The sequence below is a fragment of the Phyllosticta citriasiana genome (genome assembly GCF_038021145.1).
Source record: "Phyllosticta citriasiana strain CBS 120426 chromosome Unknown IWZ02scaffold_2, whole genome shotgun sequence".
NCBI lineage: Eukaryota > Fungi > Ascomycota > Dothideomycetes > Botryosphaeriales > Phyllostictaceae > Phyllosticta > Phyllosticta citriasiana.
This window is the reverse complement of record NW_027117279.1, coordinates 704,549-727,091: the sequence shown is the minus strand read 5'-3', so window position 1 is coordinate 727,091 and position 22,543 is coordinate 704,549. Positions and strand designations below refer to the sequence as shown.

The 22,543-nt window shown below is 54.3% G+C and overlaps 11 protein-coding genes across 11 annotated transcripts; 8 read left to right on the top strand and 3 right to left on the bottom strand.

The window, feature by feature from the left end:
* The first annotated feature begins 514 nt into the window (after window positions 1–514).
* Window positions 515–1,685, top strand: IWZ02DRAFT_125498 (cell cycle control protein Cwf18). The gene has a single exon (XM_066761535.1). It carries the CDS (start codon window positions 772–774, stop codon window positions 1,381–1,383), a length of 612 nt encoding a protein of 203 aa, XP_066625981.1. The 5' UTR covers window positions 515–771; the 3' UTR covers window positions 1,384–1,685.
* Window positions 1,685–3,187, bottom strand: IWZ02DRAFT_125527 (zinc knuckle-domain-containing protein). The gene is made up of 3 exons (XM_066761536.1): window positions 2,912–3,187; window positions 2,728–2,863; window positions 1,685–2,680 (listed from the first exon to the last, which is right to left on the bottom strand). Exons 1-3 carry the CDS (start codon window positions 2,985–2,987, stop codon window positions 1,987–1,989), a joined length of 906 nt encoding a protein of 301 aa, XP_066625980.1. The 5' UTR covers window positions 2,988–3,187; the 3' UTR covers window positions 1,685–1,986.
* Window positions 3,188–3,783: 596 nt separating this feature from the next.
* IWZ02DRAFT_371523 (uncharacterized protein) lies at window positions 3,784–6,533 on the top strand (the record flags this gene model as incomplete). The annotated part of the gene is made up of 5 exons (XM_066764572.1): window positions 3,784–3,843; window positions 3,988–4,781; window positions 4,833–4,973; window positions 5,024–6,092; window positions 6,171–6,533. The coding sequence occupies 5 exons, from the start codon at window positions 3,784–3,786 to the stop codon at window positions 6,531–6,533; spliced, it is 2,427 nt and encodes an 808-aa protein (XP_066625979.1).
* A 565-nt stretch (window positions 6,534–7,098) lies between these two features.
* Window positions 7,099–8,653, top strand: IWZ02DRAFT_413325 (mitochondrial 54S ribosomal protein uL3m). Its single transcript, XM_066765745.1, has 3 exons — window positions 7,099–7,773; window positions 7,832–8,045; window positions 8,100–8,653. Exons 1-3 carry the CDS (start codon window positions 7,159–7,161, stop codon window positions 8,210–8,212), a joined length of 942 nt encoding a protein of 313 aa, XP_066625978.1. The 5' UTR covers window positions 7,099–7,158; the 3' UTR covers window positions 8,213–8,653.
* A 376-nt stretch (window positions 8,654–9,029) lies between these two features.
* IWZ02DRAFT_479012 (uncharacterized protein) lies at window positions 9,030–9,762 on the top strand (the record flags this gene model as incomplete). The annotated part of the gene is made up of 4 exons (XM_066769082.1): window positions 9,030–9,131; window positions 9,192–9,277; window positions 9,366–9,422; window positions 9,495–9,762. The coding sequence occupies 4 exons, from the start codon at window positions 9,030–9,032 to the stop codon at window positions 9,592–9,594; spliced, it is 345 nt and encodes a 114-aa protein (XP_066625977.1). The 3' UTR covers window positions 9,595–9,762.
* Window positions 9,763–10,148: 386 nt separating this feature from the next.
* Window positions 10,149–11,425, top strand: IWZ02DRAFT_511156 (class II aldolase and Adducin N-terminal domain-containing protein; the record flags this gene model as incomplete). Its single annotated transcript, XM_066770523.1, has 2 exons — window positions 10,149–10,539; window positions 10,634–11,425. The coding sequence occupies 2 exons, from the start codon at window positions 10,149–10,151 to the stop codon at window positions 11,236–11,238; spliced, it is 996 nt and encodes a 331-aa protein (XP_066625976.1). The 3' UTR covers window positions 11,239–11,425.
* Window positions 11,426–12,365: 940 nt separating this feature from the next.
* On the bottom strand, window positions 12,366–13,624 carry IWZ02DRAFT_371265 (pyridoxal phosphate-dependent transferase; the record flags this gene model as incomplete). The annotated part of the gene is made up of 3 exons (XM_066764553.1): window positions 12,366–12,805; window positions 12,852–13,477; window positions 13,536–13,624. The coding sequence occupies 3 exons, from the start codon at window positions 13,622–13,624 to the stop codon at window positions 12,366–12,368; spliced, it is 1,155 nt and encodes a 384-aa protein (XP_066625975.1).
* A 517-nt stretch (window positions 13,625–14,141) lies between these two features.
* On the top strand, window positions 14,142–15,428 carry IWZ02DRAFT_125338 (vacuolar protein sorting-associated protein-like protein 29). Its single transcript, XM_066761533.1, has 4 exons — window positions 14,142–14,383; window positions 14,448–14,462; window positions 14,537–14,950; window positions 15,002–15,428. Exons 1-4 carry the CDS (start codon window positions 14,327–14,329, stop codon window positions 15,116–15,118), a joined length of 603 nt encoding a protein of 200 aa, XP_066625974.1. The 5' UTR covers window positions 14,142–14,326; the 3' UTR covers window positions 15,119–15,428.
* Window positions 15,429–15,575: 147 nt separating this feature from the next.
* IWZ02DRAFT_429837 (uncharacterized protein) lies at window positions 15,576–16,051 on the bottom strand (the record flags this gene model as incomplete). Its single annotated transcript, XM_066766016.1, has 2 exons — window positions 15,576–15,890; window positions 15,956–16,051. The coding sequence occupies 2 exons, from the start codon at window positions 16,049–16,051 to the stop codon at window positions 15,576–15,578; spliced, it is 411 nt and encodes a 136-aa protein (XP_066625973.1).
* Window positions 16,052–16,488: 437 nt separating this feature from the next.
* On the top strand, window positions 16,489–18,296 carry IWZ02DRAFT_125378 (glutathione reductase-like protein). The gene is made up of 2 exons (XM_066761534.1): window positions 16,489–16,882; window positions 16,931–18,296. The coding sequence occupies exons 1-2, from the start codon at window positions 16,734–16,736 to the stop codon at window positions 18,180–18,182; spliced, it is 1,401 nt and encodes a 466-aa protein (XP_066625972.1). The 5' UTR covers window positions 16,489–16,733; the 3' UTR covers window positions 18,183–18,296.
* Window positions 18,297–19,388: 1,092 nt separating this feature from the next.
* Window positions 19,389–21,851, top strand: IWZ02DRAFT_370982 (uncharacterized protein; the record flags this gene model as incomplete). The annotated part of the gene is made up of 1 exon (XM_066764533.1): window positions 19,389–21,851. A coding segment is annotated over one exon (2,463 nt), but the record flags the coding sequence as incomplete, so codon positions are not given.
* Window positions 21,852–22,543: the final 692 nt, after the last annotated feature.

The window sequence follows — 22,543 nt, the reverse complement described above, 5'->3', positions numbered from 1 at the left end:
GATCATCATCCTCGACCAAGTAGTTATCTTTTTCAGACGAATAGGCTCGAGCACTTTGGCCAACATTGAAGCATTGTGCTTTGGAGGACCGGGGCGCGCTTTTAGCTCGCAAAGGTTGGTGAACCACTTGGCTTGAGAGAAAGGGTCCGCGGCTTCGAGACAAGCCCAAGTTTCCATACTGCAATGCCCGTATTCCGGGAAGTGGAACCCTCGAAGTACTTTGGGGAGCCTGAAGTCTTTCCCCATCTTCTTTCCCATGCTCTTTCACCTTGACCACGCCTAGGCGAATACATCGTCCATTGCATCTTCGCGCGAAGGGTGCGGATCGGGGCCGTTCGAGGGTGCGGGAGGCGACAACGGATAGGTAAGGGGGAGACGAGTTGGGAAACCCCCCTTGGCCACGAGGCAATGGCTTTGGTAACATCTAGGTCAACGTTGCGGTCATGTCGCAGTCGTGTCAAATGCGAATGTAGAAGGAAGATGGCTGAGCGGAACGGAAGAGCCAACGGCGGAATTTTTGGCGCGCAACCGCCGCCGCCGCCACCTCCGCTACCTGCAGTGGAACGACTTCAAGAAACCAACAGTCACTTCGCAATTGTCCTCCACGTCTTCAACGACTCCCTCTCGCCTTACTAAGCCGACCAGTCCGTCTCCAAGCTCGTGCGCATACAGGCCCATCAAAGTCGCGTACGACCGAACTTTCCACTAGCCTACTCTTCCCACTGCAGCTTGAACATCAACAAAACAACAAACAACTCTACCATTGCGGCAATGTCATCTCAAGCCTCCCTTAGCGCGGCAGCCGAAGAGCGCAAGGCACGTCTTGCAAAGCTCCAATCGCTGAAGCGCAAACAACCCGACGAAGATCAAGACATGGAAAACGGCGCGCCCTCTGATGTTCCACAAACGTCCGATGTCACTTTGAACTACTTTTCCGGCCGCAACTTTGATGCAACAACAAAGGGACCCAAGCTGGGATTCGAGCTGAACCCTGCCGAGGGTCAAAACACATTGGAAAAGCAAGCACGGGAGCTCGAAGAGCGTACACGGAAAGAAGCGGAGAAGGAAGGCGATGACAAGCCGCTGGACCTGTTCAAGCTACAACCCAAGAAGCCCAACTGGGATCTCAAGCGCGACTTGGAAAAGAAATTGGAGGTATTGAATGTGAGGACTGAAAATGCGATTGCAAGACTGGTACGGGAGCGCATCGAGAAGACTCAAGGGGAGGCAAAAACAAGGGCCACGGGGCGCGACGGTACGAGCTCTGGCGATGGTCAAGAAGTGGGCATGGAGGGAGTCAACTTGGTCGAGGCTATGCATGTGCGCGAGAGGGAGGAAGAGGCCGAGCGGGAGAGGGAGAAGGACGACGACGAGCTTGCATAATCAGACTCACGCTGTGCTTCAGGCACTCTGGGCGTTTTGGTGTTTTGCCATTGGGGATTTGACAAAGAGCATGGGTTTGGCGCATTCCAAAGGCTGTGGGTTTTGGATCCAGGTTACTGACAGGAAGTGGGAAAAGAGGCGCCACGCGTTCTCAAATTCGAAATCAGAACGCCGTATCTTATGACAGCAAAAGCCGGTGTCCCAAGGTGTGTTCATGAACAAACACAGCAGCATTTCATGACAAACTGGCCTATCTAATTAAACTGTCTGCGGCAAAGATAAATGTTGGAACATGAAATTTCAAACGCAAGTGAATTGGGATAAAAGTCGCCCGTCTTGCAGAGTAGGTTTCTATACTAGGAGTCTTGGGTATCATGGAGGAGGGCTGAAAAGGCAAGCATGGGTCTAAGTCTACCCTCGGAGGCCTGGATCCAATATTCGCCTTGATGCGCGCCTCAAAAACAAAAGCTGGCTTTCCAACTCCTTGGCCAACCATGAGTGATGGCCCCAGGCCACCTGAGGAATTCCCAAATTCGCAGGACACGTCTCCGTGCCATATGTGATAAGAAGAGTCTTTATAATCGAATCGAAAGCCAAGTAGCTTCAGTGACCCACATTCATGGATTGGGTCATGGCCAGGCGCTTGCTGTAGGGGCTGAGGCTTCGCTCGCGGACACTTGCCGGAGCAGGGCCTCGAGGGAAAGAGGAAAACTGAGATGGTCTCTCTGCAAATCCGTCCATGTCTCTGTCAAAGTCATGGTTGGGGTGCCGGGGAGGGCCACGCATCCGAGATGTCCTCCTCGAGCTCCTTCCTGGGCTTCGCTTTGAGATTCTCATTCTCCTTCTGTAAGGAGATGAAGATCTGTCCATTTCATGGCCGAGACTTGGCTCCCTTGTTGTGCTTGCCGAACGGTCGCGATTGATTGACATGAAAGACCTGCTTCTGCGCCGGCCACGCTCAGCCGGGCTATATGAACTGCGTCTTCGCCTGGTGTTGCGCTCTCTTGGTCTATCGGAGGCATTGCGGTCCGGCGAAGAGCTCACTGAACGTCGACGACGCTTGCGCACGTCTGACGGCGGAGAGTGCGCCCGACGACCGGAAGGATTCGTGCCGCGTTCATGTGGAAATGGAGACCGGGTCCGAGAGCGATTCGTTGACACGGTCGACACGGAATAGAATGATGACTCGGAGCGCGAACGGGTCCGCGGAGAAGGCGCACTATGGTTGTCGTCGCGCGCATGCTTGCGGCCGCGATCTTCGGACTGTTTGGCAAGGACATCGTCGGCGACACCTTTTCTGCTACGGTGTTAGATGTATTTGATGAAGATGTGCGGCGGACTTGCCTGCGAAGGAGGTCATTTGGCACATCGCTCGTCAGCTGTGGCATCAACTTTGGATTGAAGAGCTGCTGAGTCCGGGAAGGGCGGGCGAGGTACGGCCTCTCTTGGGTGGTGACCTTGCACTCATAGCTGTAATGGCGTTTTGAGGACTCAGCAGTAGTAGGTACAAATGGTAGAAAAAACGTATCTTTCTTCAGACATTTCTGACAGGTGGTCGAGGGCGCAGCCTTTGAACGGCCGGCTGAAGAGGGGCCGCGATACATGCAAGCCGTGGCGATTCAGCGGGATTGGGCCAAGCGAGGGCAATAGAAATTGGACGATGGGGTAGAAGGTGAGTCGAGTGGGACGCGTAAAGGCCAAGTGGCAGCAGAGGCGTGCACGATGTTGTTGAGGTGTTGGACGCGAAGGAAGGCGCAGATGATGATGGTTTCCGTTTCCCACCGCAACCTGAGGCATTCATCCAGGCAGTTATCTCGTCGGTCGGCGTCGGCGTCGGAGCAAGAGTTTTGCCGGGGGTCAACTGCGCTTGTTCTGCTTCCTCTTCTGTGTCCCCGTCGTTTGCACCTCTATCACGGCCTGTCAATTGCTTCATCCTCAAGGTCTTCCAGTCGACCTTCTCCGGCTGTCGGTCCTCGATTGTCCTGTTCTGGACCATCTGCGCTTCACTCGCCCTTCCGGTCCGATCGCCAACCAGTCCCCCGCGCCCGGCTCCCTGACTCCCTTCAAGCCTTGCGCTTCCAAAGGACCCACCCGACGAGCAGCGTGCGCCCACCCAACCGCCCTGTTGCACCCGCGATGAAATCACCATCAACCTTTTGAGCCCTCACCTTCGACACACCACCATGTCCAGCCCTATGGTTCTGGCCTTCACGACTTTCCTTGAGCAATCCGGTTCCTGAAATCAACACTTGGCTTCCGACATTTTCACTTTACTCTGCAAGCTCGACCGGCTTTGAGCGCGTGCCCGTCCCGACCGAACACTTCGGACTGCATCGACGGCCGCCTTCTATTCTACTGCCATTCTACCGTCCAGCACCATTGGCGACGCCTTGCCAGAGAATGTCCTCCCAGGCCCCCGCTGTCAGCGAAACACAGGGTCTGAGGCCGTCGTTTGCAAAGGTTCGTCTCCAGCTCTCCCACTGCTTTTTGCAAGATTATCATGCATCGCGGTCCACTGTGTACCCCACAGCGTCAATTTTGGCCGTCACGCACAGTTCCTTCAACATGTCCACAGGCAGGGATGAGGACGCTAATGCTTCCCAGGTCGCCGCTTCAGCCTATCATCCCCAGAATACAAAAGAAACAACTACCAACCCAAAGAGTGCAAACTCTCCTCAGGTTCCCGTCATCCTCCAAAAGCCTCTGACCTCGCCAGAGGATGCAGGCCCATCCTCGACCGACGGTGTCGTGGAAAACGGAGAGAGCAATGGAAATTGCCATCGTGCACCCTCCCCGGACGGCCATGAGCCCTCAAAGGATGCTCACACTCAAAATGGCACAGTTCATGGATCCACCGTCGGGCAAGTCCTGCGGCCACCGGCGGGCAACAGCAAACCTGTAGTCTCTGACGACAACGCAACTCAAGTCTCCTCGTCAAACAGCTCGGTCAAACCTCCGAGCCTGGACGGTAAGAGCGTCGCGTCTGGAACGACCTTCGCTCTAGACGAAAAAGAAAGCATTCGTCCCGACGATAGCGCAAGCATACGAGCGGTTGAGGAAGACCGGGAGGACGTTTTTTCCCCTCCAGACTCGGTAGCTCCAGGCTCTCGAGTCGGCTCGGACACTGGGGCCGGTCGTGCTTTTCGCGATCAGTTGAACGAAATCTCAGCCACGTCCCACCGCGGAATCATTCCAGCACGCATGGCTCAGACGCTCCACAGCAACGAAGTCAATCGACCCAGTCCGCTTTCGCTCGGCTCCATTCAAGAGAATGATGGCGTTTCTCAGCCGCAGCCAATGCCAGATGAGAAGCTGTTAGAAGCGCTTCAATCCCCCAGAGATAGACTTTTTGTCCTCAAGCTAGAACAAGACGTCCTTGATTTCTTGCGCAACACAGAGTACGTATCCAGGCAGGTAATGATAGCGCTTCGTTATTGACTGAATCGCAGAGAGAAAGAACTTGATGTTCCGAATTGCAATGCATTCTACAGAATGCTTGCACATCGATTTGCCGACTATTATCTCCTAGGTCATGTTGTCGATCCAGTTACAAGCGCTGTCAAGATTACCAAGACGTCGTATAGTCGAATGTGGGTTGAGAAGCCGGCTTTGCTAAGATCATTTGTTGACATTGATTCAGGCCTCCTCCTCTCTCGGGTCTCCCCAGTGCCCTATCCTCGGGCCCTGAGACACCCCCAATCATCGTCCCAGCTCGCAAAATTATGCGTCGAGAGGACGGGAAGCCTCCCTCGGGCACAAACACCACCACAAACTCTGATGGTCCTTCAAAGACTGCTTCCGAAGTGGGAGGTGATAGTGGCAGTGATGCTGGTCAAGGACCTCGAAAGCTGACTAGGGAAGAACGCGAGGCTAAGTACAAAGAGGCCCGCCAACGCATTTTTGGCAGTGCCGAGGATGGAGACCTTGGTGATTTGGCCAAGGACAATGAAGGCAAGGACATGTCACGCTCCAGCTCTGCTGCGGGCCGAAAGAACAAGAAGAAGCAGCGCAACAACGACGATGACGGCTTCGAGGCCAGATCTCAATTCAGCCCTTATTTTCCTCCCCAATATGGCGGCCCTGGTTACTCGAACGGCGCCCAGCCCATGTACTACGGTCCCATGAATGGCATGGCGCCTCAGACGAATGCGAACCCAACCGTTTCCTCTCCCTTCCAGGGCCAAACAGGTTTTCCGGTCATGGTGCAACAAGAAGCCCAGCACCAATACTCCTGGCAGCTTCCACAGTTTGCTTCACCGCCTACCGGGTCGATTAATCCAGCGCCTTTTGGCCCGCCCATGCCCGTCAACTACGACATTTCCTCAGACTTTCAGCAGCGGATGAGTTTCCAGCCAAACAACCCCAAATTAACTCCCAGGATGTCAAGTGCTCCGCTTGCAGGGCATCCAGATGGATACAGGCCTCAATCTCAGGGTGTTAGCCAGCCGTGGTCTCAAGTGAATGCCCAGATGCCATACCAGTTTTCACAAGGTTTCAATGACCGACCCATGTCGGCTGGCCAAAACTATCCATATGGGCAGCTTCCCAACCCTTCGTTTGGGAATAATCGCAACCAGCATCCTCTTCCGGGCAGCTTCAACAGGCAACAATTCAACCCTCAAAGCCAGGCTTTCGTTCCAAGCTTTGTGCCCGGCATGCGTGGAGCGCCTCCCTACAATATGCCTGCGCAGTCTCCTCAAATGGGCTCTGTTGCCCCGAACATGGTCGGCTACCCTAGCTACATGAGCATGCATCAGCAAGGTAGACCAGGTCAAACAGCGCCTCAGCCGCAATTCAACACGGTCCGTCAGCCGCCGAATCCCGCCCTTATGAAGCCGGGTAATCCGAATCAGGGGATTTCTCATCCACTGCCTCAGCCTGTGTCTGCGGCACCAATGCCCAGTGCCAAGCCTGCCTCGATGGGCGGTCAAAGCAGTATTGCAAAGTGGGGCACGCCCTCGCATCTTCCTCCGAAGCCTCCTCCGCCGGCGTCACTTCCAACGCAGCAAAAGTTCATGGGTGTCCCACAGAACAACCGGACAACACCGCCCATGGCGCCATCGCAGCAGAATGTAGTCGGGACATTTCCAATCCCCAGCATAATGAGCAATGGCAGTAGTGGCGTCAGCAGTGCGCGTGCTGCAAAGTAGATGGCTGTACCTCAAGCATCAGAGTGAAATGGGTCGGAGGGTTCAAGATTTGCTTCTAATCATTCGGAAGGGCGTCTAGATAGCGGCCTGGTCTGTTGGCAGTAGTCGAATCAGCATTTTGGGCGTCCGGGAAACTCCTTACATCAAGTCTGGATGAGAAGCGCACTTTGGCAACGGACAAAAGTTGACGGGTGTTCGTCCCACTTTCAAGGCAAATGGAGTAGTGATTGTGGTGGTGCATGTTTCCACTAGATTTAATCAATGACTGGGTGTTCTGGGTTTTTGCCATGTCACAACCAGCAGTCTGTTTGATCATGCTCGAGTGAGTGTGTTTGGATGGAACGAGTCTGTCCATTTTCCTCTGCTCCGAAGATAGCGTCTGACCAATTGTTGGTGACAATCTATCTGCAGCAGGCTAGAGCCATGCTAGCGCGCGCAAGTCAACTTCCAACGTAGCTGCGGTGCTGGCTCCGTTGTTCGCTACCATTCATGTCCGGGTACAGAGTGGGCACTACGGGGACCGTGGCGGCCACAAGTGCAGAGATCGCGTTGCCGACTTCCAGCCGTCGGAAATTCCCCAATTCAACGATCTCTACCACCTTAACCACGCCACACGACTGCAGCAATGCCACCACGGCTCTCTTTGCGATGGGCTCAATCGCCCATAGGCTCCATAACAAGACAAGCGTCAAGAACGACAGCTGCGGCCCCGCAATGCGCTCCTAGCAATGCTTTCGCCATCCCCTCTCGCGGCATGAAATCCGTCACTCAACACCCGCACCCCACCAACCGCTTCAATAATGGACCCGGCCTACCTGTACTCGGAGCCTCAACAACCGCTGCGCTGGAGCGCAAAGCCTTTACGACCCCGCTGCGAACGGGTGCCATTGCCCTCAAGAGAGGCATGACCGCAATGGTCGATCCTCAGACGGGCGTCCGCGTCCCCTGCACCATTTTGCAGATCGATCGATGCCAGGTCGTGTCTCACAAGAAGCGCAATATTCATGGTTACTGGGCTGTGGCCGTGGGTAGTGGATACAGACATCCAAGTAATATTACGAGGCCAATGCTGGGTCACTACGCCGCGTGCGAGGTCAGTCCCAAGGAGCACATCAAGGAATTCCGCGTCAAGGATGAAAAGGGTCTGTTGGCCGTTGGGGAGGTCATTGGCGCGGATTGGTTTTTGGAGGGCCAGTTTGTGGACGCCAGGGCGAACACAAAGGGCAAGGGATTTGCGGGTGTAAGTCCATCTTCTCGCCGTCATTGGGAGAGCAGAATTTGACATGGTAGTCGTATAGGGTATGAAAAAGCACGGCTGGGGTGGTCAGCCTGCTTCGCACGGTCAGTCGCTCATGCACAGAGGAATGGGTTCGTCTGGTGGTGGCCAGGGTTCCGGTTCGAGAGTTCACCCCGGCAGGCCCATGGCGGGACGCATGGGTAATGAACGTCACACCGTGCAGAACCTCAAGGTACTCCAGGTGGACAAGGAGACGGGCATTGTTGTCGTTAACGGCAAGTGCACCTTGTAGAAGTGTCTTGACAATATCTGCTAACTATGACCCACAGGCGCTGTTCCTGGGCCCAAAGGCTGCTTGGTAATGCTCCAGGACGCCATCAAGAAGCCGTGGCCCGATGTTCCGGCAGTTCCCGTGGTGGAAGCAAACAAGGTTGAGGCTTAACTGCTGAATTGATGAAAAGGTCGAAAATTTTTTCCAAGACGCAAGTCAAACCGAGCCAAAGACTTGTTTGAGGAATGCTATCAAATATTATGAGAGTAATGGGGAGGAGTACATCTGAATATCCAAGCTTGAATGAGATGCATGCCGCGTGTGGTCGCTCGGGAGCAACGTCATACACACTCGTCTCTATCGAGACTCAAAAGCGGGAGCGCTCATGATCAGCAAATCAAAATTCAAGCTCCAAGCTACACGTGCATTTGACAGATATGTTGAATGAACACTGTCATAGTCAGCTATCCGAGGCTGTTACGATGACTTTGAGGAAACGTTCCTCACAGCTGAACTTCACAGCCCTCGTGGATCCGTTGCACCGTCTGGCTTCTTTATTTGGAGTCTCGATTGTAAATTTTCGACTTTTGCAGACCTGGCGCAACATCGGAGTCGTTTTCATCTCTTCCACCTCGGCTCGATTTGTTTGCTTCAGAAGTGCAGTTGGTGCGCAAAAGGACAGGCTCACCTGAGAATCAGTCCGTCCTTTCCGGATTCAATGATGCACGCACTTGCCGTCAATTGCTCTTCGTCTTGACCGACGTGTACCCAAGCACCCTGGGGCAGTAGAAACCAATCATCCGGCTGGTTTCAATTGGTTCATCCTTTGTTGGTATTTGCTACACTCAGATTCTGGGAAGAACTTGTTCTAGTGTCCAAAGCCCTATATAACTAACCAGCGAAACTTTCCAGAAACCCTACCACTGTGTTGACACTCGCACTCTTTCCAGCTCCACGAATTCCCAAGCATCTACATTATTCTACTACCATGCGTTACTTCTCCATCATCCTGCTCAACATGCTGGCTACAATGCTCACTGCATCACCTAACCCACTCACGCCAGGTCCAGAAAACCCCTTCTTTTTTGGTGTACGTAACCATGCAAACTTGACTTTGCAATTGAGGAGTTGACCATACACGAATGGACAGGCTTACGCATGCTCTGATCCTCACTGGGGCGGCGAATGCATCAAGATCGAACGCCTCAAGGGCTACTGCGTCAATAACGGGAAAAAGTACGTCTACAAATCTCCATGCTACACATCCTCGATTTTTCAGCCTTTTCTCAAGTAAATTTTTCACTAAACTGACCGTTTGCTACAGGGGAACCGGCATTTCCTCTTTCGGTCCAGACCAGGGGTTCAAGTGCGACTTGTTCCGGTAAGCCAACTTTGCGTCTCTACGCCTTTCAAGACTTGGAGGGATTCCTTTGTGACTGTTAATTATGTTTAGGACCATTGATTGCTCGGGGAAATCTCTCCATTTGGAGTGGCCTGGGACAGATGATTTGGGAGGTTGGGCTAAAAAGGTCGGTTCTTTCAGGTGTGAGTAAAAGACCACCAAGAGTTTTGATAAGTCTGAAGCGACTATTCCATTGGAGCCAGGATGTGCGGTGTGTCAATAAGAGCATGAGCTTTGGTAGCTGTGTTTGCTCTCTCGGTCTCGAGTATCTCAATTTTTGTCAACAACCTGCGGAGCTTAAATCAGCCAAAGAATCAAGACTTCGGTTTTTCTATGCGAATGACTGAATATGGGACTTTGGGTATGATGCAGCCTGGGTTGGTCGAATGCTGCTCTATCTTGCCGTTGACTAGTCCATTCATCAACACTGAACCGCTTCATGTTCCACTTGTTTTCTCACTGTAGGTTTACTCCATCTTCTTTCCGCTTTCGGTGGTTTTGACTATGCACCAAGCTTTCGAGCGTCCCGGACTTATGCGCGACATGAGCAAGCCACATCCGGATAGCAAGATCTACCTATGTATGGCGGGGTCGCAAGAATGACGCAATGGCAACCAGATTTCCAGCCAAGACTTCCGTTCCCCGTAGGACTACAACAACAATTGATCCGAAAGAAATCAATCTCGTTCAGCAAGCAAACCCAAAATGATAGACAACGCCTCTGGCGACATAGACGACGTAGTCCTTGATGTCTTCATCACCGCATCCCACATCCTGCACCACCACGGAATCGTCGACGGCTTCGGGCACCTCAGCCTGCGCAACCCGCACAACCCGTCGACCTTCTTCATGGCGCGCCACATCGCGCCCGCGCTCATCAGCAGCGAGGCCGATCTGGTGCAGTACAACATTGAAGACGCGTCGCCCGTCTATCCAAATGTCAAGCCCGGATACGCAGAGCGCTGCATACACAGCGAGCTGCTGAAGAAGTATCCGGATATCAATGCCGTCGTGCATAGTCACTGTCCAGAGGTCTTGCCGTTTTGCGTGAGCAACGTGCCGCTTAGACCGACTACGCACATGGCTGGGTTTCTCGGTAGGCATGCCTTGGATAACTCACTCTGCCTGCACTGCACTCGATCCGAGAACTCTTGATCCACTTGCTAATCCGTCTCCAATCATCACTCCAGGTCCGCAAGTCCCCGTCTGGGACATCGCCTCCGCCTACTCATCGTCATCTTCCGCGTCAGAACCACGCGATCTGCTGGTGCGCACGCCGCGCCTGGGCGCCACGCTCGCCAACGCCTTTGCCAAATCGCACACGATGCTGTCGACGCTGTCGACGTCGCTGACGACCAAAATCACCGGCCGCGACCCGCCGCCCGCGCCGCGCGCCCCGGACCACTCGACAGTGCTGATGCGCGGCCACGGCTTCACCACGGCCGCTGCTAGCGTCGAGGTTGCCGTGTTTCAGGCTGTGTACACCAAAGAGGCGGCGCAGGCGCTGACGGGGGCTTTGACGATTGCTGCGGCCTGGGGCGGTGGCGTGGTGGAGGGGGGCAAGGTGGAGGAAGGTAGTGGGAAGTTGATTGGAGCAACTGTGAAAAGCGCGGCTGTGGATGGAGTGCGGTATTTGAGTGAAAGGGAGGCGAGGGATGCGGAGGAGTCGATTGCAAAGGGCTCGGTAGCTAGACCGTGGGAGCTGTGGAGGAGGGAAGTTGATGTGTCTCCGTTATACAGGAACGAAGTCAGAGAGAAGGTGCGCGGTGGGACGGATGAGATGAAGGGAGGTTAGGCCAGAGCTACATGTCGTTGCCAGGATTTGCTGGACCACGAGGGACCTTTGAACGCCTCTTTGCTTGTGGATTGGAGAAAAGAGGAAGTTTTGCGTGAATGAACCATGAGTATGATACTGAGTGCATCCTGCACAATGAACATGATACCTTGCTCTTTCTGCATAGTAAATCTGCCATGAATGAGAGTTGCTTTTGGAGACATGATCAGGTTCTTTCTAATAGACGACGAACGGGTTCAACAGTGGAGTGAACTCGAAGCGTAAGTACACTTACAACGGTCGACACATTCGAAATTCCGCATAAATAGGTCTGTGATTAGTTAGAATCGTGTTAGCATTGGAAAAAAGTGCCACTGTGAAGTGGCTGTGAAGTGTCAGGCTTCGTAGCTCAATCCACAAAAATCGGTCCGAGATCCCTGGTATGCGGGCCGGTCCATTCCGCACACTGCAGCTGCTATCCCAGGGGGTCTTGGGCCAGCCGTCCCCTGCATCCCGAGACAGCTATGTTGGGAACGCCGATGTTGGTTGCATTTTTTTATCCTGAATGAAGCCTGAGCTTCTCGAATATAACGCCGAACGCCCAGCACCAAGCTATCCAACATCTCAAAGAGACACTTTGCGTAAATAGGACCTCCTTCTCTTGCATCTTGCCGTAGCTAGACCTAGTACGACTCAGAGGGAGTGGTTGACGCGCCGGCCTGCTACAGTGTCACACTCCAGCTATATTGAAGCCAATCCTTCGGAAGCGTGAGTTCGGTCATCTCAGGTGTCGCTCTGTATATCTGCAGTTTCTTTTGCTCTTGAAATCTTTTCTGGCGTCCAAGTGGGTGGTTTTGGTTTGCTATTGCTTGACTTAGAGGCGGAGCGGTGTGGATTCCCAAATTGCGACACACGCCAGAGCGCCTTCAATCGCTGGGCAACGTGGTCTGAGAAGCAGTTAGAATCGCTGTAGCTACTTTCAAGACATCCTTCGCATGTCTGCGATAATAGAGCCAGACATTTCGTGAAATTCACTCTTCTTTGAATCGTTCTCGACATTTTCTAAACCAACGCTCAGCTTTTTCGGTCATTCCATCGTATTTATAAGAAAGAGAGACAGTATGTACGTGTTTTGGGTATTTTGTTCATCAAGCCTTATAGCCAGCATCGGACAAGCTTTCTTTGAGAGCTGCCAGGGCGCGGTCAATGTCATCCCGCTTGGGATCCATAACGCTGACACCCATGTGGCCAAATCGGATGTACTTGGAAGCGATCTCCTTGTGTAAGCCACCGGCAAAGATGACACCCTTCTTGAGCAGCGTGGGCAGGACTTGAGTTGCAGCAACTCCCTCTGGGAGGTAGATAGCGGTCATGCCGCTTGCCTGGTTCTCGGGCTTCTCAGCAAGCTGCTTAAGCCCAAGAGACTTGACCGTCTGCTTGACCCTCTGAGAAACCTCATGCTGGCGTGCGAAGCGTTGGTCTAGAGACGAAGCCAGGATGTGGGTCAGCGATGTGTGAAGAGCGCGAACAAGCTGTGGAGAAGGAGTAGCGAAGTAAGAAGGCTTCTTGGCTTCGTAGTTTTGCATGACTATGCTTGTTAGCAATGATTTGTTTGCGCGGGGGCAGGGCCATACTTGGTAGCCAGTTCTTCCAGGAGCCAAAGTAAGAAGTTGGCTTTGTCTTTCTGTTCTTAAAGGTCTCAATGGCCCGACCTGACGCCATGAGAATGCTCAAACCAGCGGGACAGCCAATTCCCTTCTGGCTGGCAGTTAGAACAACGTCGATTCCCCAGTCGTCGAAGCGGATTTCTTCGGATCCAACGCTACACACGCCATCCACAACGACAAGGGTCTCTGGGCTGACGCGGTGCACCAGTTCCGATACAGCCTTGATGTCGCTGAGCACACCAGTAGATGTGTCGACGTGCGTGATTGTGATAATCTTGTACTTCTTCTCCTTCAGGGCCTTTTCAATCTGGTCGGGTTGCGGCCTGTCACCAATTGGCGCCTTGAGCTGAGTGGCCTTGACGCCGTACGTGTCGAAGCAATCGGCGAATGAATCGGCAAAGTATCCGGTGTGGAGGACCAGCACCTCGTCGCCCGGTTCAGCCAAGTTGGCGGCCACCTGATCCCATCCAAGCGTACCGGATCCAGAGATGACGAATGGTTGCGATGCGGGGTTGGAGGTTTGGAAGAGCTTCCGGAGCATGGAGAGTGCCTCTCCAAAGACGGAAACAAACGGTGCGCCGACATGCGACTCACTGGAGCACTACCGTCAGCACAAGCGGGCGAAAGAGATGTAGATCAGCGTGTACGCACCTGTAGTGACTCATGGCGTGGAGGACGGCATCCTCAAACTCAATTGGCCCGGGAATCAGCAGGGTAGGGTGCGACTCTTGAGAAGACATGGCAGGCGAGTCTGGAGAAGAGTCTTGCAATGGGGTCAATGTCAGATTCGAAGGTGAAGATGTTGTTCGGAAGAGCGAAGGACTTGCCGTTGAAGTGTCTCGACACGAGAGTAAGACGGGAGCTGGCGCTGGAGGCCATGATTGGCGGCGGAGTAGTGGGAGGGGTTAAGGAACGCGGGGCGGGACCGAACTTCCGGATTGGGATAGCCAGCAGCGACGATGAGCTCTGCAGAGTGGGATCTTTTGCGATTTTTCGCCGTTGGCTCAGATTGATCGTGTGTTTTGACTGTGGTGGTTGGATTCAGTACTCGAAAGAGATGACAATGACCTGAAGGTAATTGAACAATTCACCACCCCGGCCAGTGGCGTACGTCCGATGTCGAAGGGACCGTGTGCCCGCCCGTACAAGGCGACATTGACACAGTCATATTGCGCTTATCTGGCCCCTGGCCCCTCAATGACTGAATAGTGGCCGAGTGCAGCAGTCCGGGCTGCTCCATCCTCGTCCGCAACGTCCTGCAAAGGAACAGGCAGTGGTTCGAGGGGGTCCCGCCCGCTCCGCTGCTTGGCATCCCGCCAGAGGAGTCCCGCCTTCTTCTCCGCCCGCCTGAGGCGCGTGCGTGCTTCGACCAACACCCACTCCGCACCGACACCACCATCAGCGGGCCTGACGCGGCCAACTGTCGTGGATGACCGTACACCATGACTTCAAGACTGGTGCTATGTCTCGGTGACCTCTTCATCCCAGACAGAGCTTCGGTAAGCCCTTCGCTCCATGCTGCCCCCAATGCAGACACAGCTCGGCGACTAACCCACGTCATAGGACATTCCCGCAAAGGTAGACCAGCTCCTCCTATCCGTGCCCTCAATGCGTCTCTTCGCGCCACCCGCAGCCCCTCTGACCCCGAACAGTTCAAGAAACTTCTCGCCCCGGGCAAGATCGGCCAGATACTGTGTCTAGGCAACCTCACCGACAAGGATACCTATGACTTCCTGCGCAGCATAGCTCCAGACCTTCAGATCGTCAAGGGCGACTTCGATGTCGAAGCGCCTAACCTTGCCCTCTCCAAAGTCGTTACCCATGGCTCCTTGAGGATAGGCTTCACACATGGACACACAATCATCCCTCCCGGCGACCCAGACAGCTTGTTGATCGCCGCGCGTCAGATGGATGTCGACGTGCTTCTATGGGGCGGAACACACAGATTTGAGGCCTATGAGATGGAGGGCAAGTTCTTTGTCAACCCAGGGAGCGCCACAGGCGCAATGACAACGGGCTGGTGGCCAGAGGAAGACGAACCGACACCCAGCTTCGTGCTCATGGACGTATGTTGTTCGCCAACCGCTCCATGTGCGCTGTGCTGACCCATGCTTCAGATTCAAGGCGACGTACTAGTGCTCTACGTTTACCAACTCCGGAAGGATGCAAACGGGAACGAGAATGTTGGCGTCGAGAAGGTTTCTTTTCGGAAAAATGGAGGTGGGATTGCTTGAAAACCATGGCGAGGCTAGAAGGGAATAATGCGGAGCATGAATGATACCACGTCTACCAGGAATCTGATATTTGCAACCCGAGAGGTGTGCTAGCGTCTTACTTTGCCCAAAGTAGAGTTTGTTCTTTTTGTTGTCTTGCGCTACCCCGCAATCATCAAGCCATTGGGAGCGTTCGAAGAGACTAGGCTAGCAATTAGAGCTTCAAGCATCCTCTTGGTGGGGAATGGTTTCTTGATTCATTTGGCATTTGGTATTAACAGGCCATGGTCAGTGTGCCAACCAAGTAATGACCACTTCTATTCACAGCCATCTTGAGTCTCGTGGCAAAGACGCGCGGGCTTCATTTGAAAGTCGAAGACAGACTCCCAACGGGCCAAATTCTTGCGACTGGAGTGATCAGAATTGGACCAGTAAGTATTTCCACATCTCCGCCCTGGATATCCATTCCTGCATCCTCTCATGATCTGCTAGCCTTGACCCGATCAAGAGCGGCATCATCGTCGGATTTTGTACCTGGAGATTGTGTGTCCGCAGCATCCTTGGGCTTCTTCGACAGTTTGTCACCCACCAACGCCTCTTTCAGCAACGAAGAATTTGTACTTAATTGCTCGGCTTGGCCATGTCGTCGAGCGTTTTCATTCCTCCAATTTATCTGCCCACCGTCGGCCTCTCGATGCTTCTGGGCGTTCAACTTCGCGGCACGGATAGATGTTCTCGCATAGATGAAAAGGAGACCGGCCATGGTGAAGGCTGCAAGCGGAGCAGTGAATGTCTAGACGGCCTAGTTAGTCATGTCTCCCGGATTCTTGCTCTGAGGACGAGCCGCGGTGCACGTACCCTGGCATTGTAGACGAACGACCTGGGCGGCCGGGTCGGACGAGACGTTTCATTCATGCTGTCTGGTCCGCGAGGCACAGACTGACGACCTCCCATGGTTGCTGTTCCTGGGCTCGGAGATGGTGGTGAAGGACTGGTGGAATGGTTGTCGCATTTCCCCGCAGGATGAAGCTACACCTTCGAGCCAGGAACATGGCGTGACAAGAGGATGCTCGACGTCACTAAGCGGAGGAGTCCAATGCCAGCCGAACTGCAGGAATCGCCTCATCGGACGAGGCCACACTTGAGCAACCCCTTTAACGACACATTCATCACTGCCCGAGACTGCGCGCCGTCCCGAGTTTGTTCGGCGACCTCGGACAAAGGCTAGCCGCTTAGTCATGGCGTAGAATCGCCATCGCGAGCTCGCAAGATTCCCCGTGCGGCTGGCATTGGTCAGCCGAACTTGTTCTCGACGATATATCCAGCGTCCTGTCTCGCGCCGTCCTTTGGAGCACTGAACACACGGTTAGCTAGTCGACTTGTGGTGCTTACTTCAGTTCCGCGCAGCCGCAACGTCAAAGGCCTAGGCTCTGTCGTCATTGACTGTTTGCTCCAAGGGTCCTACTCGGATTACATATATCAGCAGCCCCGCTGCACCACCATTCCTTTTCCCCCATCGCAAGCAGTCAAGCTGTCTCCCCAATTTCCCTTTAGAGTTTTTCTAGCTAGGCCGTCCAGGCTGGCTACATCAAGACTCTCCGCCTTTTCGCGACATTTTTCCACCACCTACCCCGCCATGGCGCCCACTCCCAAAGAATGTGACTACCTCGTCATTGGAGGTGGCAGCGGTGGTCTTGCCTCTGGCAGACGTGCCAGCGCCATGTACGGCGCCAAGACGATTGCTATCGAGAGCAAGAGACTCGGAGGAACTTGCGTCAATGTTGGGTGAGTCGAGGTAACCTCTTCGCGTGTGGCTTCGCTGACAATCTTCAGCTGTGTGCCCAAGAAAGTAACGTGGAACGCTGCCGCCATCGCCGAGACATTCAAAGACAGCAAGGCCTACGGTTTCAACTATGAAAATCTCTCGTTTGACTGGAACACGTTCAAGACGAAGCGGGACGCCTACGTAAAGCGCCTGAATGGCATTTACGAGAGGAACCTTGGAAACGACAAGGTGGAATACATCCACGGCTTCGCAAGATTCGTCGACAAGAACACGGTCGAGGTCAAGTTGGACGATGGCGGCAAGGAGCAAGTCAAGGCGAAACACGTCTTGATCGCCGTCGGTGGACACCCCACGTTGCCCAACATTCCTGGCAAGGAGCTGTGTATTGACAGCGACGGCTTCTTCGACATTGACCAACAGCCCAAGAAGGTGGCTGTCGTTGGCGCAGGTTACATCGGCGTTGAAATGTCGGGCATGCTCCACGCGCTGGGCACTGAGACGCACTTCTTCATCCGTGGTGACAAGGTCCTCAGGAGCTTCGACCCAATCATTCAAGACACCGTCACCAAGGAATATGAGCGCGTTGGCGTGAACCTGCACAAGCAGGGCCAGATCACCAAGGTGGAAGATGTAGGCAACGGCAAGAAGCGTGTCACCTACACGGAGGCTGGCAAGGAGAACCTCGTTCTTGACGATGTGGACGTTGTTCTGTTCGCCGTTGGACGGTCCCCGGAAATCGAGAACCTGGGTCTCGAGAACCTCGGTGGCATCAAGCTCGACGAGAGAAGACACATTGTCGTTGACGAATACCAAAACACCAGCATTGACAACATCTACGCGCTTGGTGACGTTTGCAACAAGGGTTTCGAACTCACCCCTGTCGCCATCGCTGCGGGCCGTCGTCTTAGCGACCGCGTCTTTGGCGGCAAGAAAGATTCAAGACTCGAGTACGAGAACATCCCCTCCGTCGTTTTCGCCCATCCAGAGGTTGGCTCTGTAGGCTTGACCGAGCCGGAAGCGCGCGAAAAGTACGGTGACAGCGTCAAGGTCTACAAGACAAGCTTCACTGCCATGTACTACGCCATGATGGAACCTGAGCACAAGGGCCCGACTGCTATGAAAGTGGTGTGCGAGGGTCCCAACGAGCGCGTGGTTGGCCTGCACCTGGTGGGCCAGGGAGTCGGCGAGATGTTGCAAGGCTTTGGTGTCGCAGTTCGGATGGGTGCGACCAAGGCCGACTTTGATCGCTGCGTCGCCATACATCCGACTAGCGCAGAGGAGTTGGTCACCCTGAAATAGAGATATAGCGGTACGATAGAAAATGTTTCCGCGCTAGATACGTCGATCGATTAATGACAACCCCTTGCTCGAAGCCCCTGGAGGGGTAGACCAGTGACAGGAATCCAGTCCTCGAAGTTTTGAATTCAATATAGCCTACAGTCTCCAAGTCGAGATGGAAGAGAGTTGAGGGAAAAGGCAGGTCACTGTCCCGAAGCGGCCGAGCGCAGCGCTGCCATGTGCCAAGGATGTCTGGATTGAATGCACGAGTCGCTTGCTTTGTATCCAGCTCGTCCGGCCCACAATCCTGCCCTGCCATCGCTACCAAGAAATTTAGCGTTCCTATATGTCTCGGAACAATGGAAGAGCCAGGAAATGGTGCGAGACGCCGGGATGCTGGTAAAGCACTTGACTTCATTTCTAGCCACCGCAGGAGCATATTTCAACACCAATGGCAAGTGGAGGGAGCCCTTTCCATACATGGAAACATTGAATTCTGACAAGGAACTTGAAAGAGGGATACGCGTGGGCCAAGGGCCAGGAGACATTCCGCAAGTTACGAGCTATATTGCTCAGATCTGGTCGAGAGCGCTGCCTTGCTCCACAAGCTCTGTGTCGCTACAATAACCAACTTGAAAAGGGACCAGCAAAGACCTTCGAGCAAGTAAGTCCTCCTGTAATGGCCGAAAGGGCTGTGGCATTCAACGAGGGCAACGGCCCGCGCCTCCACCAGATCCGGGGTTGACCGTTGCATCGATCACAACGCGCGGGGTAAAAAGGGATCAAAACTGCTCTGCGCCTCAGCTCAAGCATTCGGGATCAAATCATTCGACTTCGCCCCTCTGGCAATTGTGGCTGGACAGGTAGGCATCAAGGCCTGCACTACAAAGTCATCCCTTGCCGCTGACATTCCCTCAAATTCTTACAACTCCTGTCCCGCATTCCCACACATCACCACCACTATGATGTTGAAAATCCTAGGCAAGGGTCAGGCGCCAAAACGCGCCAGACGCGCAGTGACGCGTAGATTGGTCCCTGGTTGAAAGTCATGTTAGACATCGTTCCGCCACTAATGGTCGACTCTGCGATTTTTGCATCGGAAGGTGGCAGGTCGAGGACGGTGCCGCCGAATGTCTCTTGTCACTGTGGCTTTTTTCCCCTCTTTTCTATTTCCTCCTCAAGGGTCCTCTCCATTCGACTGGACAGAGGGACGACGATCAGACAACGATGTTGCCGTTCGCGTTCATTCTGTCCTTAGCGCTCGCCGTCGAAGGAATACCAACCATATCGTTTCCTCTCAATTCACAAGTTCCGCCTGTTGCAAGGGTATCGCAGCGGTTTGAGTTTCGCTTCTCCCCGGGGACCTTTGCGCAAACTTCTGGGACAGTCAATTACAGCATCTCCGGTAACCCGCCATGGCTTGCATTCGATTCGCCAAATCGAAGACTATACGGAACTCCCACGGCGACCGATGTTGGGACTACGCACTTTGCGATCACGGCGCAGGACTCGACTGGGTCCACTGCAATGGAGTCGACGTTGATGGTGTCTGATCATCCTGCGCCAGAGGTCAAAGGCAATATCACAACCTCCCTGCTCAGTGCGGGCAAGCTCTCTGGCCCGAACGCCGTTGTGCTGTATCCCTCGACAAACTTTACGATTCATTTTGATGATGGCCTGTTCTCGTCCGCTACATCGGATTTGACCCAGTACACAGCTATCCTGAGCAATCGATCTCCGCTTCCATCGTGGATCAAGTTCGATTCTGGTGATTTGGCCTTGTCAGGAACGAGTCCTGCAGCCGATACATTACCGCAGACCTTGGACATACTCCTCATCGCATCAGACTATCCTGGATTTGCTGGGGCAGAAGTCGGCTTCTCTCTATTTGTGAGCAATCACGAATTTGTCTTTGCAGTGGTGGAGCAAACGATCAGCCTCAGCCCTGGGGACTCGGTCAGAATCACCAATCTGCGGGATAGCTTGAGTCTGGATGGCAATCCTATTAGCAATTCAAACTTGCAAAGAGCAACAGCTCAGATTCCCGAATGGTTGTCCTTTGATCCAACTTCGATGGAAATCAACGGGACTGCGCCGCAGAATATCAACTACACAGAGATCGCGGTCCTCGCAGTCGACACGTACGGAGATGTCGCGAACACGACCCTGCAATTGATATCAGCCTCCATGCTCCTCAGAGGCGACATTGGGGTTCTTAACGCTGTGGTAGGTGAGCCTGTCAAGTTCGACATGAGCACCGTGATTGTCGGAGGATCAGATCTGGACATTCAAGTCGATCTCGGTGCAGCTGCTCAGTGGCTACAGTTTGACCAGAGGGAACGCACCATCATTGGCGAGATTCCGGTAGGCTCGAAGCCGCAGACGATCAACGCCAGCGTCAACATCACAAAAGCAGAAGGATCAGTCAGCGATTCTCAGGGCTTTAGCATTGTGATAGAGAGCGCGAACGCAACCAGTAGACGTACGAACATTTCCCCCCGTCCCACCGCGATAGACGCTGAAGCAATTACAGCCTCAGACCACTCCGCAGCAGCTCGTTCCAGTCCAAACCATGAAAGCAATTCCGTCATCATAGCAGTGTCTGTCTGCTGCGTCCTATTCGCGCTTATAGCGCTCGTTCTTGGGATTCTTTTCTTCCGACGCCGAAAAAGGGCAAGCAGCAGGGAACGATCGCGGTCAAGTTCACCAAAGATAAATAAGCCGGACATCTCGAGACCGATATACGAGGAGCATGCATGGGAGAATGACGAAGATGCATTCACCAACCCCGGGGACAGGGACGTCGAAAAGGGCGATTCAACACACAGAGCCCGCACGCCAGAGCCACCTCCACAAATTGCTCTGCCTTCTCCACTGAAGAAGTCGCGCCACCACAAATACAAACCTTCTCAGACCAGCACGATTGGCGAAACGGACAGAGTCATGATCGAAAGTGCCATTCGCTCCGGGGAGTGGAGTCTCCCCGATATGCGCCGCTCGCAGCACATCAAATCCCGTCCGGCAGGCGATTCACCCATTCGCGGGCGTCGGCCGGTACGTTCGTTCCCTGTCCATCGTGACAGCAATGATGCTCGATATCCCATCGGTCTGCCTCATCGCAAGCGCATGACTGGGATCGGTCACGGCCGAGCTTCTTGGGGATCTCCATCGCGGCGGCTGTCGGGGCAGCGGTTGTCGACCTACAGCCAACAATCGCCCGGCAGTCGTAGCTCTTATAGTACGCTGTCAACAGGAATGCTGTCGCCCGCACCGTCCAGTTTTCCCAATCCGCCGCCTACCTCGCCGACGAGTGATGCCAATCGCTTTTCCAACGCAGACGAGCGGAAAAGCGTTCGTCTGGTCCCTGGATCACCGCCCTCTGATGGTCTCTCCTTCCTCGCAGCTGCGGCCGCAGCCGATGACCGCTCACTGCATGAGAAGCGTCAGTCTTGGATCCGACAGCGCGCTTCTGCACACTCGCCATTCTTCAGTTCGTCTTGCGGCTCTAGCGAAAAGCGTCCGTCAATCATTGGCACCATGAACGGCGAGACGAAAGAGAACATGTCTTTGGAAGGCTCTTCTGACTCGGGCGCCCAGTCAAGGCCGGTTACGACTGGAGCGATGTCTACCGACGCTTCAAAATTTCCGGGGAGCCTGCGTCGCAAGCGGCCGGGTCGACGGGCTACCGCGCGGGCATACTCTGAGAGCTCATCCTCTGGCATTCGTCGCTGGCGCAGTACTGCCCTTCCGCCGGGAGAACAAGGTCCCTTGGCCGGTAGGGCACCAAGTGAAAGCCCGCGGAGTAGTATGGTTTTGTCTGGACTCAGCGAGAGCTTGTACACGGATACCGAGGAGAGCGTAGGCAGCGCCGCAAGCAACAACCCGCAGTCTGTAGCTGCAATTGCCGGACTGGACGTTGCGGACAAGACCATGGACGTCGATTCTCCAAAGTCAGAGGCAGGACAGACACGGAGGGATTCCAATCGCGAGAGCGTTGATTCTCACATTCAACAGCCCCATCCCACATTCAACCCAGTCATCGCCTCGCCCTTCTCCACGCGCTCTCTCGAGGGCAGGAAGCGTTCGAGTCCATCACTGAGCCTCAGTCCACTTCGAAGCCATCCCCCACTCCGTCATCACCGCAGCACCAGCGACGCCTCGTTGACGCATGCAACCGCTCCTACAATCCCACTACCGACTGGCAAAGAAAACGCACCTTCATCCATCCCGACGATCCGCCCCAGAACCCCCTCGCCGACCCGCGCCGGCCGCCCCTCCAGCCCCCTGAAATCGATCCTCTCGTCGCCGTTCAAGCGACTATCAACGACATCGCCGTCCAAACGACCCACGAGCTCGTCGTCGCCCATCAAGCGGCCAACGTC

Excerpts from the sequence above, each read along its gene's own strand:
- IWZ02DRAFT_125498 (XM_066761535.1), top strand. The coding sequence starts at position 772 with ATGTCATCTCAAGCCTCCCTTAGCGCGGCAGCCGAAGAGCGCAAGGCA.
- IWZ02DRAFT_125527 (XM_066761536.1), bottom strand. The coding sequence starts at position 2,987 with ATGTATCGCGGCCCCTCTTCAGCCGGCCGTTCAAAGGCTGCGCCCTCG. Across the intron at positions 2,864-2,911 it reads TCAGAAATGTCTGAAGAAAG|GCCATTACAGCTATGAGTGC; the intron begins ATACGTTTTTTC and ends AGTCCTCAAAAC. Across the intron at positions 2,681-2,727 it reads CCAAATGACCTCCTTCGCAG|AAAAGGTGTCGCCGACGATG; the intron begins GCAAGTCCGCCG and ends ACACCGTAGCAG.
- IWZ02DRAFT_413325 (XM_066765745.1), top strand. The coding sequence starts at position 7,159 with ATGCCACCACGGCTCTCTTTGCGATGGGCTCAATCGCCCATAGGCTCC. Across the intron at positions 7,774-7,831 it reads AGGGCAAGGGATTTGCGGGT|GGTATGAAAAAGCACGGCTG; the intron begins GTAAGTCCATCT and ends GTAGTCGTATAG. Across the intron at positions 8,046-8,099 it reads GGGCATTGTTGTCGTTAACG|GCGCTGTTCCTGGGCCCAAA; the intron begins GCAAGTGCACCT and ends TATGACCCACAG.
- IWZ02DRAFT_125338 (XM_066761533.1), top strand. The coding sequence starts at position 14,327 with ATGACTTCAAGACTGGTGCTATGTCTCGGTGACCTCTTCATCCCAGAC. Across the intron at positions 14,951-15,001 it reads CCAGCTTCGTGCTCATGGAC|ATTCAAGGCGACGTACTAGT; the intron begins GTATGTTGTTCG and ends CCCATGCTTCAG.
- IWZ02DRAFT_125378 (XM_066761534.1), top strand. The coding sequence starts at position 16,734 with ATGGCGCCCACTCCCAAAGAATGTGACTACCTCGTCATTGGAGGTGGC. Across the intron at positions 16,883-16,930 it reads GGAACTTGCGTCAATGTTGG|CTGTGTGCCCAAGAAAGTAA; the intron begins GTGAGTCGAGGT and ends GACAATCTTCAG.